The sequence below is a fragment of the Protobothrops mucrosquamatus genome, unplaced genomic scaffold (assembly GCF_001527695.2).
Source record: "Protobothrops mucrosquamatus isolate PMUCROS unplaced genomic scaffold, P.Mucros_1.0 scaffold198, whole genome shotgun sequence".
NCBI lineage: Eukaryota > Metazoa > Chordata > Lepidosauria > Squamata > Viperidae > Protobothrops > Protobothrops mucrosquamatus.
Window position 1 is genome coordinate 197,341 of NW_015386554.1, and position 13,961 is coordinate 211,301.

General features: G+C 38.5%; 2 protein-coding genes across 5 annotated transcripts; both read right to left on the reverse strand.

The window, feature by feature from the left end:
* Positions 1 to 377: 377 nt before the first annotated feature.
* On the reverse strand, positions 378 to 1,601 carry ACTL7A (actin like 7A). Its single transcript, XM_015813830.1, has one exon. It carries the CDS (start codon positions 1,599 to 1,601, stop codon positions 378 to 380), a length of 1,224 nt encoding a protein of 407 aa, XP_015669316.1.
* A 1,894-nt stretch (positions 1,602 to 3,495) lies between these two features.
* APTX (aprataxin) lies at positions 3,496 to 12,683 on the reverse strand. 4 transcript variants are annotated; one of them, XM_015813819.1, is made up of 8 exons: positions 12,647 to 12,683; positions 10,700 to 10,833; positions 9,360 to 9,406; positions 7,024 to 7,353; positions 6,013 to 6,072; positions 5,697 to 5,923; positions 5,431 to 5,534; positions 3,496 to 4,390 (listed from the first exon to the last, which is right to left on the reverse strand). In XM_015813819.1, the coding sequence occupies exons 1-8, from the start codon at positions 12,658 to 12,660 to the stop codon at positions 4,236 to 4,238; spliced, it is 1,071 nt and encodes a 356-aa protein (XP_015669305.1). In that variant the 5' UTR covers positions 12,661 to 12,683; the 3' UTR covers positions 3,496 to 4,235. The 4 variants fall into 4 exon arrangements, with proteins under 4 accessions (XP_015669305.1, XP_015669306.1, XP_015669304.1 ...); XM_015813820.1 differs by lacking the exon at positions 12,647 to 12,683 and adding an exon at positions 12,588 to 12,638; XM_015813818.1 differs by lacking the exon at positions 12,647 to 12,683 and adding an exon at positions 12,159 to 12,575.
* Positions 12,684 to 13,961: the final 1,278 nt, after the last annotated feature.

Genomic DNA, 13,961 nt, shown 5'->3' on the forward strand with positions numbered 1-13,961 from the left:
GCATGTCAAACTCGCAACGTCACATGACGTCGCGCGACGTATCGGGACTTTTTCCCCATTGCCGGCAATAGGGTGGGCGCGGTTTCGGCGTGACGCATCCGGCCTGCCAGGGGGGGCAGCAGTTTGACATGCCTGATCTAATTGGAAGGTTTCCTTGATGCACTAATCTTCTCTGCTTTTTGTTGTTACTTGCACCCAAAAAAGGAATACTTATCTTTGGCTGTTACAGCAATGAGTTTTTAATACACAGAGAACAGAATGTCACCCAGACCATATAACATTCAGATTGGTATTACGGGGGTAGCAGGGGAAGTATGTCCTCTTCTTCAACCAACCTTCATCCAATTGTTCTAGGTGAGGAGATTCCCGTTGGGGATTTAGAAACATTTCCGGTAGATGTAAAAAGGACCCTTTTCTTCATATTCTCTTCTATGAACCCAGAGCTGTTGGAAAGCCTTGAGAGATGCAAGAATGGAGCCTCCGGTCCAGACAGATGTTTTTCTTTCCGGAGAAGCTGATGAAATGGGATTATCATTTGGGCACATTCTAATCAGCTCTCTCTGGAAGCGGTCAGCAAAGCCCTTTAGCGTGGTGCAGCCCCCACATAACAAGATGTTGCCCATCAGGTTCTTTTTTAGGGTGACGTCACACTTGTTGAGGGAAGTCATTGTCAGGAGAGGAAGTCCCAATTGCTGTGAATTTATCAAGGATGGCTTAAAGAGCATTTCAGCACATAAGAATCTCTCTTTGCCAATAATGATAACTTGCCCATCAGGCAACTGATATTCAATCTCATGTTTCCTGGGAGCTGTGGCTGCATCATGTTGATAATCCAGTGAAGTGAAACAATAGTTTTCTTTGATGTCCTCTAAGATACTCCAGTCTTTCTCTGTGAACAATTTTATATTCTCATTTATTAAATTCATTAGGTACTGAGTGACATCGAATCCAGCATAGTCTACTCTTTCAGTAATGTTTGGCATGGTGTATCCTTCGTAGATGGGAACTACATAGGAGACACCATGACCACTCTCCACAACGAGACCTGAGGTCTTTCCATAGGAATACATTGACAGTCTTGACTGGTAGGCAATGTGCATAGCAGGAGTGCAAAAGGTTTCAAAGAGCATTTCTGCATATTTTTCTCTGTTGGTAGTAGGGCTTAGAGGAGGATCCGACACTAGGACAGCATGCTCTTCGGGTCGAATCCTCATCTCCCTAAGGAAAAGATATTCCCACATATCTTGAACAGAATCCCAGTCCACTATTATTCCATGTCTTAAAGGATTGACAAGTTTTAAGGGTACTGTAGCTTCCTGAAGTTCTCTTCCAACAAAAGTTTCCTTCCTGTTATCTCCAGTTTTTGCTGTCTCCTGGATATGCTTGCCTACAGTAGATGAAATCACATGGCTTGGCTTTTGTTCTCCAGCAAATCCACATTTGCAGGAGCCGGTACCAATATCTATGACGACAGCTCTTGTCTCCTTTACTATTCTCCTTGGAGTTGACTCTCCCTCTTCTCTAAATTTGGTGCTCGGCTTGACTGCTGGTCCTTTCTTTGATGGCAGAGAGCCAGAGCTTGCACTCCCTCTGCTTGACATTTTATTTCCTGATGGTCATATATGCCTACTCTCCATGTACTGACCACCATTTCAAATGGCAGGAATGGACATGATGTGGAGTGCTGATGATACCAACAGCAAGCACTGTGACATCATAATGGGAATTCTTTGAGCAGTACTTCCAGCACAACTGGGAGCATTAGTTTGGAGAAGATTGTCCTCAAGGATAGGTTGTCTACATTCAATTTTACCTACCCTTAAGATCCAGAAAGAGGATTATTTAGGTTACATTTGTACCCTATACCGAACCATACATACATCCACAACATTCTAAACATGATTTCAAATTTGTGGTTCAGTAATTATACAAGCCCGGCATACCAAAGCACAAATATGATCTTGGAGAAGGAATGCAGCAGTTAGCCAAATACAATTTAAGCCCAGGAAAGAAGATAATTCTAGAAATAAATTTAAACTGGCTCGCTTCGATATGAGGAAGGGAAAATGCTGTTAGGTTTCCAAAATTCTGTTACTATGATGTAGATTAGAGATCCAGTATCTTGAGGAATCTGTTTCCTGCCCTGGTCTACATTGAAGGATTGACATCAGTCTTGAAAACCTCCAATTAGGAGAAGCAGACTTGTCTTTGATCAAAGAGATGTCATCCAATCTAGGGCACCCAACCATCTGCTAAACATCGTGCTGCAACATTGTAATACCAACGTGGATTTACAAAGCAAAATCCCATGCTGCATCTAGCACAGCATTCATGACAAGGCTTGCCTCAACCAAGGATATAGTGGCTAGCACTTCAACCAACAGTGACATGGGAGCTTGCCAGAAAAGTTTTGGAAAAGCTCAGGATCAATTCTAACTTTCATAGGTTCATGTTGAGATGGTTTATAGTGAGTTGGATGACAAAACTTCCTCATCAAGATGACTTTTGTTCCGAGTTTGCAGAAAGAGACAGCCAAATGGGATAAGCCCATTATTGAAAGCAATGGTCCAGTATTGGACAATTACCAGAATTTCACACAGACTTGGAGCTTCTTTTGATGATTCTGCTAAGAGAGCAACAGGTAATCAAGAGAGTTAACAAGCTAAAAGCAGATCAACATATTTTCTGCATCCACATCAACTTTTCAATTAATTACCAGAGAGGTTAGGTGGAATGTTTTGGCTCTGATTAAACAATTTTGAGAAGAGCTGTCCCAACATTATGTGTTAATAGATGGCCATTTGGAAGAGATGAAGCACAAAAAAATGGCACAGCAAGGGTTTTTGCAGTCTTCATCTCTAGCTCACCTGCTTGTGGAGTCCTACCATGAAGGGCTGACACCATGCTTTACACATTATGTAGTTTTGATTTACTTTCAGCTGGGTTTCCCAAAGGCTTCTACAATAGCAATGAGGTTATGGAATTGCTTGGATATCAATCTGCTGAGGTTAAGAACTATTCCAGCTAATTTGTAGATCCTGTTCAAAGGGTGAATTGTTGGATCTATTCCAATATTCTGTTTATGTGTAATATTTAAATATGTTTTGCTTGCCCCATGGAACCATATCAATAGAATTTTTTTTTTTTTGCTCATGAATTCAAACTTTTTCTCGGACTGGTACCCCAGAATTGAACAGAAGCATGAATTCCAGAATTATACCTAAATGTAAAATATCATTTATACCTACTCAGAAATAAACTCAATAACTGAGGTTAGGGAGATTGCTAGATCGCTTCACATAGGATTGCAACCAACACAGATAATTAAAATAGACAGTGACCTTTAAAAAACAAAACAAAAAACTCTTATTTAGCTGGATGAAGTGGTTTCTTAGACCCTTTCAACCTGAGCTATTTAATTGCAAAGCTATCATGGGAGGTGTATGTGGAAGAGAAATAGTATCTCCTTGAAATCGTTTTTAAAAATGCAGGATGTAGGCAGGAGTAGAATTTAATAGGCATTGCTTTGCTTGTATTGCTTTGTACACTTAATGAAATAAACACAGGAGTTCAAGTGATACATATATATATATATTTTAAAGAACTCAGATTTCACATTGTAATGCCTGCTGCATATCCACAGCAGTCCACTTAGAAACAGTATAGTGATAAAGCTGAAAATCAAATTGGGAAAGCAGAGAAATGTCTCCAACATAGGATGGAACATTATCCTGATAGCTCAGGCTACAAGTCAAATCTCACTACAGTACATTTTTAATTTTTCTCCTCTTACCCATGCCAGGTTTGAAAATGAATGCCAAGGTTCAGCTTGAAATGTAGAACAGTATGCTGAATGCGAGTGCAAAGTTATCTTCCGTCACGTCAAAGTTAAAAAAAACATAGTTTCCACATAACAGATTCAACAGCAGGGCTCACTTTAGTTGGCCCATTAATTATAACAAATTCTTTAGCGTGAAGGGCATAGAGATGTCATGGGTGAGGGTTCCACTGCAAAAGCACAAGTACATCATCATTGTACAACCCTTTTACATTTCCACATCCTTTCTATCCATAGCTGTCACTTCCCTCCACAAATAGCGTTGGTCACATTAAGGTAGACAAGATTTTGGTACACTTCATAAGGCAATAGCATTAGTATTTGCATATGAACATTGGAACTGAATTTAGCCAATACTCAGGATAACTCTGGTGCATAAATGAAACCAGTCCTAGAGTCACTTGGGCCAATGTTCTTTAAGGTGTTCTTTTAACTGAGGAATAGTCGGTAGTTGCCTTTTGCACACGTGGCACTTCAGAGGCAGTGTTAGAAGTAGGGTAGCGTTCTTATCGACAGTTACTTTTCCTTTCTTCTTTACCATTGCTATCACATCTGAAGGGGGAAAAGAGGGAGAGGCATAATGGATCTAGGATTATAGCTTCAGCCATATCCATCCCTCTCCAAACCCCACATCAGTGGTTCTCAACCTTTTTAATGCTGCGACCCCCAACCGGTCGTAAGTCGAGGACTAAACCGGTCGTAAGTCGAGGACTAAACCAGTTGTAAGTCGAGGACTACCCAACCGGTCGTAAGTCAAGGACTTTCCCTGCCCGGGAGCGCCGCACATGCGTGGTTCCGCCCCCTGCGCCGGCCGAGGCGTAGCTGGCAAGCGGCAGAGACGGAGCAGGCCGACCACCAGCTGGCCCAGCCCAAGGGAGGTAAGGCACCCGCTGGAAAAGGGGAAAAAAATGGCGTACAAAAAAAATGGTGGACAGCCTTGCTTGGCGACCCCCGTGAAATGGTCGATCGACCCCAAATGGGGTCGCGACCCATAGGTTGAGAACTGCTGCCCCACATGAATGGTTTCAGCTACCAATACTTTCTTTCAAGGTACTTTAGATCAAACCTCAGAAACTGGGAGGAGAGAATTCATGGCATTTGACCTAATTTTCAGCAATGTTAACAAGCTCACAGTCCCAGGGTTCTTTACATTAATGCCAAAATTAGCACCCACAGAATGGCTGTATTTCTGGAGCAATTCCTACAATGTTTGGTATGAATGGGTTGTCCAAAAATTTGCTTTGAAAGAATCTTATAATCCAGTCAAACCAGGCAGTGGCCACACTTGTTTAACTGTGTCTCGGCTTGTCAAATAGATATAGGGAAGAAATTTGTCCTTACAAGGGAAGGAAGCTGAATTCTCCCATGTTTTTACTTTCCATGTACTTTTTCTCTCATACTGGGAGAAACGTTTGCCTTATCTCAATTCTTTTGGGTTAAACTAAATGCACTTTACTTATCCACTTGCTTTCTATGGACTGGTGCAGGAATTTTATTAAACCAACAGGGCAGTAGCTATTAAATTACTTTGATTTTAAGTTATCGGAAGAAACCCAAGTTTGAACAGAAATTAAAATAGCCTAGGTTATTACCCGTAGAGTCCAAGAAGTAATCGGTTGTGAAAGAATTCCAATGCTTCTTGGTTTTAAACCACGGAGAATCAAAGTCTTGACTAATGATATGAAGATGTAGCTGGCTAAGAAAATGAAGCAGAAATGATAACCAGGATTAATATCACTACAACAACTAAAAATGTGTTAAAACAACAATTTTCACTAACAAAAGATACAGCCCAGAAGGCAGCGTTTCTTCTATTGCATGTTTGATAGAAGGTGAGCACACCTTAGTTCTGCCTTACCTCATGCTGGGAATGGCATGGTAGCCTAGTCTGAAGCACAGGCTGTCTTTCTCTGGGCACTGCTGGATTATCATTTTTCCAACTCTGTGCATATGTTCCAACAGTTCAAGATGCTCATGAGTTACTGCAAATAAAGTGGAAATGGACTTCCAGGGCAGCACTAACCAATGATAGCGAGCTTTTGGATATTTATCCTTTATAACTACAGCTTGCTCGTCCTTGTAGACCTAACCGGGAAGAAAATGCATCAGAGTTACAATGATGTTAATATCCTCATGCTTATCCATCTTGAAGGAAAGTAACATGAAACCCTTACCTGCACGTCTGGGTTTTGCATAGAAACCTTCAGACCTTGAGCCCAGTATGGCATATATTCCTAAAGAACAAACAGAAGAATCTAAATACATCAAGATATATATATATTAAAACTACAAAATGCAGCATGAAGAATCCAGTAGGAAAGGCTTCCTACTACTTAAGTAAGCAAGCTTCAGATTGCAATCTTAAATTCAATTTAATTGTGCTATCAGAATAGCTAAAATAATTTTAAGAGACACTTCAATACTTTTCAGATTATAGCTAGTGCTGAAACACTTATCGCTTTGAAACTGCTCCTAAGACAAACAAATATAACTCAACAGACAGAATGTACCTCACTCAAAACTACGTAAGAGCAATTCAGATAGTGCCTGCCCCCAGGTGGTGACCTAGTTCAAAATGCCAGTCATTCACACACTCTAAGCTCCAAAAGCATTCTCAGTATTCCCCCCCCCTAGATAATTATAAGTCTTGATAATTAACCTCTCTTAACGATGGAATGGCTTTTATTAGCAGAACAAGAAGGAAAGGTTCTAGTATGTTCTCATAATTTCCTTTAAAGGGGCCTAGGATAAATTGGGGAGGGGCAGTGTCAGGGATTGCATGTGGGCCAAAGTAGGGCTATTCCAGTTTGTTCTCATTCAAATGTTACAGCTCCCCTCAAAAAAAATCTTGGAATTATTAGCAGGGGTATTGGGAATCTGCCTAAGAACTCCAATTCTCATGTAACAGGAAGAAGGAATAACTCTGAAGAGCGGAAGGAAGATTGTTTGCTTGCACACGTTTCATTACCAGACCAGGTAATATCTTCAGTGCTAGAAGGGAGTGGGGTTTGTTCTCTATAGAGTGTACAGGTTCTCTACACAGTAGCCTGCCCTGTCTGTGAAAAAAAAGCCGAGATTTTGGGGGGAAAGAGGCCTTATTTGAGATCCCATAGACTAAAGGCTCTCCTTGCCTACCTTCCTGCATTCAATTCTGCAATATCAGCTACTCTTATTTTTTGGCTTACCATTTTGGTAGAAGAGCTTTCAAGTGAAGAAACAGAACCACCATCTGTCACATTCTTGTACAGATTGTTGCTTTGCAACTCCACTTGGTCTGTTTTTATTTGTTTTCCAGATAAGCTTTCCACATTTTTTCCCTCAGGTTCATCATATGGCCTTTTTTCACTTTGGAGTTCCTTGCTTTCCCGACCAACACATGTGCCCATTTCCTCCAAGAATTGTACAGTGTATGGATACAATTTATTGACAATATGGAGAACCTGTCCTGGCTTCAGTTTGGTTTCTTGATCTTTGCCAACATCCACTAGATCAATACTGGTTGGATTGACTCCTATCTTGAAAAAGAAAAAGGCAAAATTAATTCATCATACTAATATTTGCTTTGCTTGAAAGTCAGCAACCATGAAATATATTATGATATTTTCTATCTCATTAAATAACAACAGACCATCTCATTTCCAGGGAAAGATGGTAGATTGGAAATAGCTTCACAGAAAAGTGATTTTTTTTATAACACTAATTGAAATTTAATTGGCTAAATAGCGCAACAAAAGCTAGGATGTATTAAAATGATGGTGGCTTCTTTTGGCTTTAAAATATCCACCATCCCCACATTATCACCAATTTCCTTAAATTATGTACCGGTATATATAACCAAATAGTGAAAATCTTGTGATATGGGAGAGTAAAATAAGAACCAACAAGTAGAGGCTGAAAAAAGACTGATTCCTATAGTTATTCATATTTTCATTCTTAATTTCTTAAGAAAATAAAAGTGAGAAGCACAAGGTGCTATACCACAGACTATACTTTTGATGTAATGTTATGTTCCTATGCAAGACCAGCTAAATAGCTTTAGGTTAAGGATCCTTTAATCTAGATTTATGCACTAAAATACGAATTAGAAATATTTGCCAATCCATTGCAAATACATAGAAACATAGCAGTTTTATGTTCCCCTTGTTCCTATTTCTGGTCAGCAGTGGGAGCAGGAAAACACCAAAGGTCAGCTGAGGTGGCAGAGGCTAAAGGGTTATAGATGGGAGGAGGGAATTGAAGTGCCCTTACAATTTTGATCACATGACTGTGGGGCACAATGGCTATAACTTCAGGCACAGTTGTTAAGTCCCTTTGTTCAATCCTGCCATAACTTTGCAGTCACTGAACAAATGGCTGTAAGTTGAGGACTACCTGTAAAGAATTTTGCAATTATTTTTGACTGGGCGGTATCAAGATCTAAATACAACAGAACTCTACTATCTCTGGAAACAATTATGTCAGTTAGAAAGCTATGGAATGTAATAGATTCAGTCCTTTTTTCTCATGCTAAATTGACTTTCATGGCGAAAGTCAACATTAAAAATCAGGAAAAAAGCTAGTGACATGGAAAAATTGGATGAAAGCAGGGATATTAACTTTGGATCAATTAACAGATGATGAAGATGAATTTTTCACACGTTATGTTAATAGATAAATATCATCTATCAGATGTAACTCAGTGACAATATTTACGGGCAAAACAGTTAACATCATTTGGACTAGCAGGATTTTCAGCTTCTGAGACACTTGAGATACTAGAACAGCTGGTTAATCTTTTAAAACTAAAAAAAGCCTATTAATTTTTCTAGATTTTTGTAATCAATAAATCAATTTGATATGCAGATGCCAAGAGATTATTGGAATAAAGAATTAGAGGTTCTGATATTGCTAAACAGTAGGAGATTGAGGACAGCATTTTGTTGAACATATTTAAGGACAATTCTTGTAAATATGATTTTAACAATGTCCTATAACCTGTACTGTGTTATAGATGTGACTGTGTGACAAAAGTAAAAAAAATTCAGAAAATAATTCTCTTATAACTTACCAAGTACATGGAATTTGGCAACTGGACATATAAATGGATTCTCTGTGCCCTTACTATAACTAAAAGATGGATATTGCAGGATTGGAATGATAAATAACCCCATTTACTCAATGGATTGAATGGATTATATTTGTATGAGCAGATTGCATAAAGCCATAGACTTTGTATAGATAAGTACAATGAAATATGGGATTCATTTATACAATATACAATAGGTTAAAAAGCATGATAGTTTTATAAGTGTATTAGAAAATATATATATACTTGCATGTTTGCATTAGATAATTATATACAAAACTGTCACTGTTTACTGTTGTAATGACATATTATACCATGTATTTTTGCTGTTGTATTTTTTTCACTTATTTTTTCAGCACTTGTTATGTATGTTTTAAATAATATGTGTACCTATGTTTTCTTCATTTTTGTTTTAAGAATTTATTCCACAATGCTATATGGCAAGTAAAAGCATACCTGTTTAACCTTGACATACCCTTTGTTGTAATCTGCTTTTAGTTGTACTGAAAAAAAAATTGACAAAGAAAGATATTAGGCTGTGAATTTTATGGAAGTGTTGGGAAAGGGAGAAAAATGGGGTGAAATTCAGAAAAGCAAATGCTTTAACAGTGATATAATTTAAATTAAAAAGTAGGTGCTAGGAGAGATCCAATTTATTCTTATTTCTTTTGTCCTTTTGGAAATGAATGCAGCCAGAAAATGATGAGCTATGGTCATATAGATTAAAATTATTGCTACAATAATTAAATTAAACTAGCTATAATAGTTTAATAATACTTTTACTTCAGTCTCATACGATCTCCCTGTCTCTGGGTTTCAGTGCCTAGACTCAAAGAAAATAAACCTCTATTTTTTTTCTTTTTCAGATTAAGTTTGTGTACACATTTGCACTAGAGTTCTCCATATGCCCACACGCCACACTGTAGATCAGGTTCTATACATGGACAAAAAATATCTGGATACTCCTCATTCAGTCCATTCCAGGACTATCTAAGCAACACATGTGGCTGAGTTTTCCTGGAGTCATTATTATTCTCTAACAAGGGCAGATTCGTTACAGGATTTTAAAATTCGATTAACATTTCTTATATTTCTTCATCGACTATGGCTACTTCTACCCACCAACTGGCGAACTGCAAAAATAAAAGCATAATCTTACTTTCATCTATAAAATATTGGGAAGTACAGGCAGTTCTCATTTAGCTATTGTTAGCATTAACGATAGTGATGAAAAAGTAACTTTGCAACCAGTCCTCACATTTACCAGGTCTGTAAAGCAAAGAAAAGCTGAAGTAAGATCATAAGCACAGTTGTAGTTTCCCTTAGCAACCACTTTAACAACCAAGGTGACAATTGTGGTCACTAAATGAGGACCATCTGTACAACAAAACATTATTTGGGTATAAAATGTTAAATTACTGAAAATATATCATATATATTATCTTGTAATCCTAATTACAGATATCTATTTTTATTACTTTCCTGTGTAGTTTATGTCTGGAGTCTTTTTTTGGATGGTCATAATAAATCTAATTAATAAAAATAACCTGGGAAACTGAATATAGCCATCTACTATTGAGAGTACAAATTAAATTCAAACCAGTTTTCCTAATCCATAGTTTAACCTCTTAGCTACTAATTATTACTCACCATGCCACCCATTTTGACCCTTTATCTGACACCAGGTACTTATGCCATTAAGGGGAAAAACAGACAGAAATAAAGTAAAAACTGCTGAGTTTACTAAGATGTACTTCCTAGCATATTTAAGACTGCTACCTTATTCTACAATTTACCTTGTCTTCGTGAACATTTCTTGTCTGTTATCTCCGTGTCAGGCCCACGCCCTATCACCACCATTTCTAAATGCGGTAGTTTAATTCGCTGACAGCTTCTATCTTTGCTCACTAGCCAGCATACACGCATTGTACTCAGGGAGGAGAGGGAAAAAAAAAGAAATACTCAGTTTTATCAAATAAGGTTCCTATAGGGAGAATGATCTACAGGTGTTATAAAAGATTTTATTCCCGAACACTCACTAGAGGTTTTTATCTACTTTATAAAATGCACTCTCACCATTTACAATTGGAACAGCACAAAAATTTACAAGACTTCAAATAGTTTATGATCCAAAATGTTGAGATGCCAAATAGATTTTCATCTACTTTATTATAAAATTCATAGATTTGAAAAAAAAACCTGATTAGACAATTTACATTATGCTTCCATTATTATATTTATGCATAACATATTTATAATTCTATTAAATACTTACAATACATTCATTAACTAAATTATAAAGCATTCCAATTAAAGAAATTGTTCTGACTCTGATACAATGTCATTTTTAAAAACTATATTTTTATATGAGCCACAGAATAATTTCATTTATTCTAACATTTTAAGAGTACATTTATAAAGCATGTTTTAAGTCTGCCAGTAGTTTTAAACTAACAATTTATAAATTAATATAGACCAAGACCACCAATTCATACTAGGCATAACTTTTTCCTTCTTCCAGGAGAAAAAAATAGAATGTACTTATTTGGAATAAATATTCCAGCACATCAGACTTTTTGAGCTGATGGAGTGCAGTGATAAAGCTTTTAGTATTGGCCAAAGGGCAAAATTAAGTAGTGATGTGTATATTAGCTGAAAGCATCGTGCCTATGAAATGAACATTTTCTTTATTCGGAGTTGTTCTTGAGTGTGTCTATGGTAGAATCCAAGCAACTGAATTATTTTTGCAGAGCAAAACAAGGGAAATAATCATACTTAAGTTGGGTGTCTACTCTCCTATTTTTAGCACCAATTATTTAATCGCTAAATTGAAAATATAGAGCTAACTGTATTTTCATAAAAAATTCAGAAAACAATTTTAAATTTGTTTGGGGAAAGTTTGCAGAGCCTTAGCTTTTGAACAATTATAAATAGAAAATTCACTGCCCTTCTTTTTACTCCATAAAAGAACTATTTACTTTGTACTTCTTACTACCACTGCAACAGAGAAACCAAGAAAAGGGTGCCGTTAAATTATTAAGTTTTTCTTTGAATTCCCAGTTTCCTTATTGCTTCAGAAGATGGTTTTTGAATGGATTCTGTATGCAGCAGGAGCGTTCAGCACTTTTGGGATCTAGAAACTAAACGCAACCGGTTCACTCTCTTCTTTCGTCATGATATTGCAAATACGACAGATCACGACTACGTTGGACACACAGAGAAATGAGATTTTGAAGTGGACAACTGCTTACTTACAGGAAGCAGCTGTCCATGGATATGTGCATCCAAAGTTTGGCCCTGCACTGTATTTTATCCAGGCTACGATCCACATCGCTAACATCCAGATTGAATGCGTGTTTATCAAAAAATCCAATTAACTTAAGTTCAGCATGCAAGGGCCTGCGACTGAAACAACACAAACACCTGGCACAATCCATTCAGCGTTAGGGCAGCTGGAGTTTGGCTCCTGACAATTTTAGAATCAATGACCGTCTGAACATACGAGTTCCTCTGAGGAAAACGTTGTAAAAGAAACATTTCTTCCAGACGATCTCTCCTGCGCCATCTCACAGTACAATTTTGGGCTTGCTTTTTTAACCACCATCTAAAGACCACGTACCCCATCCGATTTCTTCCCTCCCAATAATTCTCGGTGGGTTATTCATTTCCCCCCCTCATAAATACCAGAAGCTTCTCACGAGAACCTCCTTCTTTCATCAACACTCCCTCGCATTTCCGCTCACCTCCACGTTGCCATCGCTGAACCTTTTCTACATTTCCTAGCCCAGGGGTAGGCAACCTTGGCTCTTTTATGACTCGTGGACTTCAACTCCCAGAATTCCTGAGCCAGCTATGCTGGCTCAGGAATTCTGGGAGTTGAAGTCCACGAGTCATAAAAGAGCCAAGGTTGCCTACCCCTGTCCTAGCCAATAGCATCCTTCTGGACTGCTTCGAGGCCAATCAAAGACAAGCTTCTAAGTCCTTACTCCCACCCCCCAAGAAGAAGGAAGTAAATACACAGCGAGTTTCTCGACCTTTCTTTCCCGCAGTGAAGATTAGCGTTTGGTCTTGAGTTGTACGTGTACAAGGATCCTTGATCGGATTTTGCCTTATTTATTTAACCCATTAAAAAAGGCTATGCTGATCCACGAACACCACAATATTTGCCAACTGACGCTATTTAAGGCCCCTCAAAATCTCACCACAATATTGAGCGAGCTCTTGAATTCTCCACTTTCGATCGGACTGGATGTTAATTAAAGCGGAAAAGGGAGAAGCTGCTTTGAGATTCCCATTAGGATGCCTCTTAGTGGACATAAAAAAATGAAATGCAACCAATATGTCTTTTTTTTTTTTTAATAAAAAAAACTATGCTGAATCTGAATACCAGAATTCGAAATTTAATTGGAAGAATCTTCAGGAGAGTTAGGGCTGCCAAAACGTGGGTGCAAAAGTCCCAAGATTATAAAGAGTTTTTCCGAATTATTTTCCTTCCATTACAGGAGGTTTGTGGATTTCTGCAGGCGTGAGATAGGTGGATGTAGGATTTCAGCTTTTCTCTTTGCTTCTTTTATTTAATTGTTAATTTATTCTCTTTGTAAGCCACCCAGAATCATTTTATTGGTGAGATGGTGGGGCGTCTAAATTTAATAAATAAATAAAATAACCTTTTTCGTCGTAGGTGTTAAAGAGCGGGGTACTATATTTTCGTTTGCTTAACGCATTTCTCGCACTTCGAGGAAACCCGGCCTCAAGCTCCCCCGTTCAGTTCTACAGGACTTCGAAAGGTCGAAGGCGCCCATCTCTACCGCTTTGCATTCTGGCCCTTGTAGTTTGCCCTTGCTCAGCCGCGTCGAAAAAAATGGCGCACGTACCGAGCACGTTGCCTACCGGGCACGATGGGACTTGTAGTTCCTGGCGGTAACGTAATCCTTCGACGAGTGATTGGAAGACGGCGGGTTTTGCGTCATCGCTTCTGGAAAGCCGGCGAAGGCCAGCCAGCGCAGGGACCAGCAGAGAAGGCGGTGTTTCCGGGATTGGGTGGGGCTTCCTTGAAAA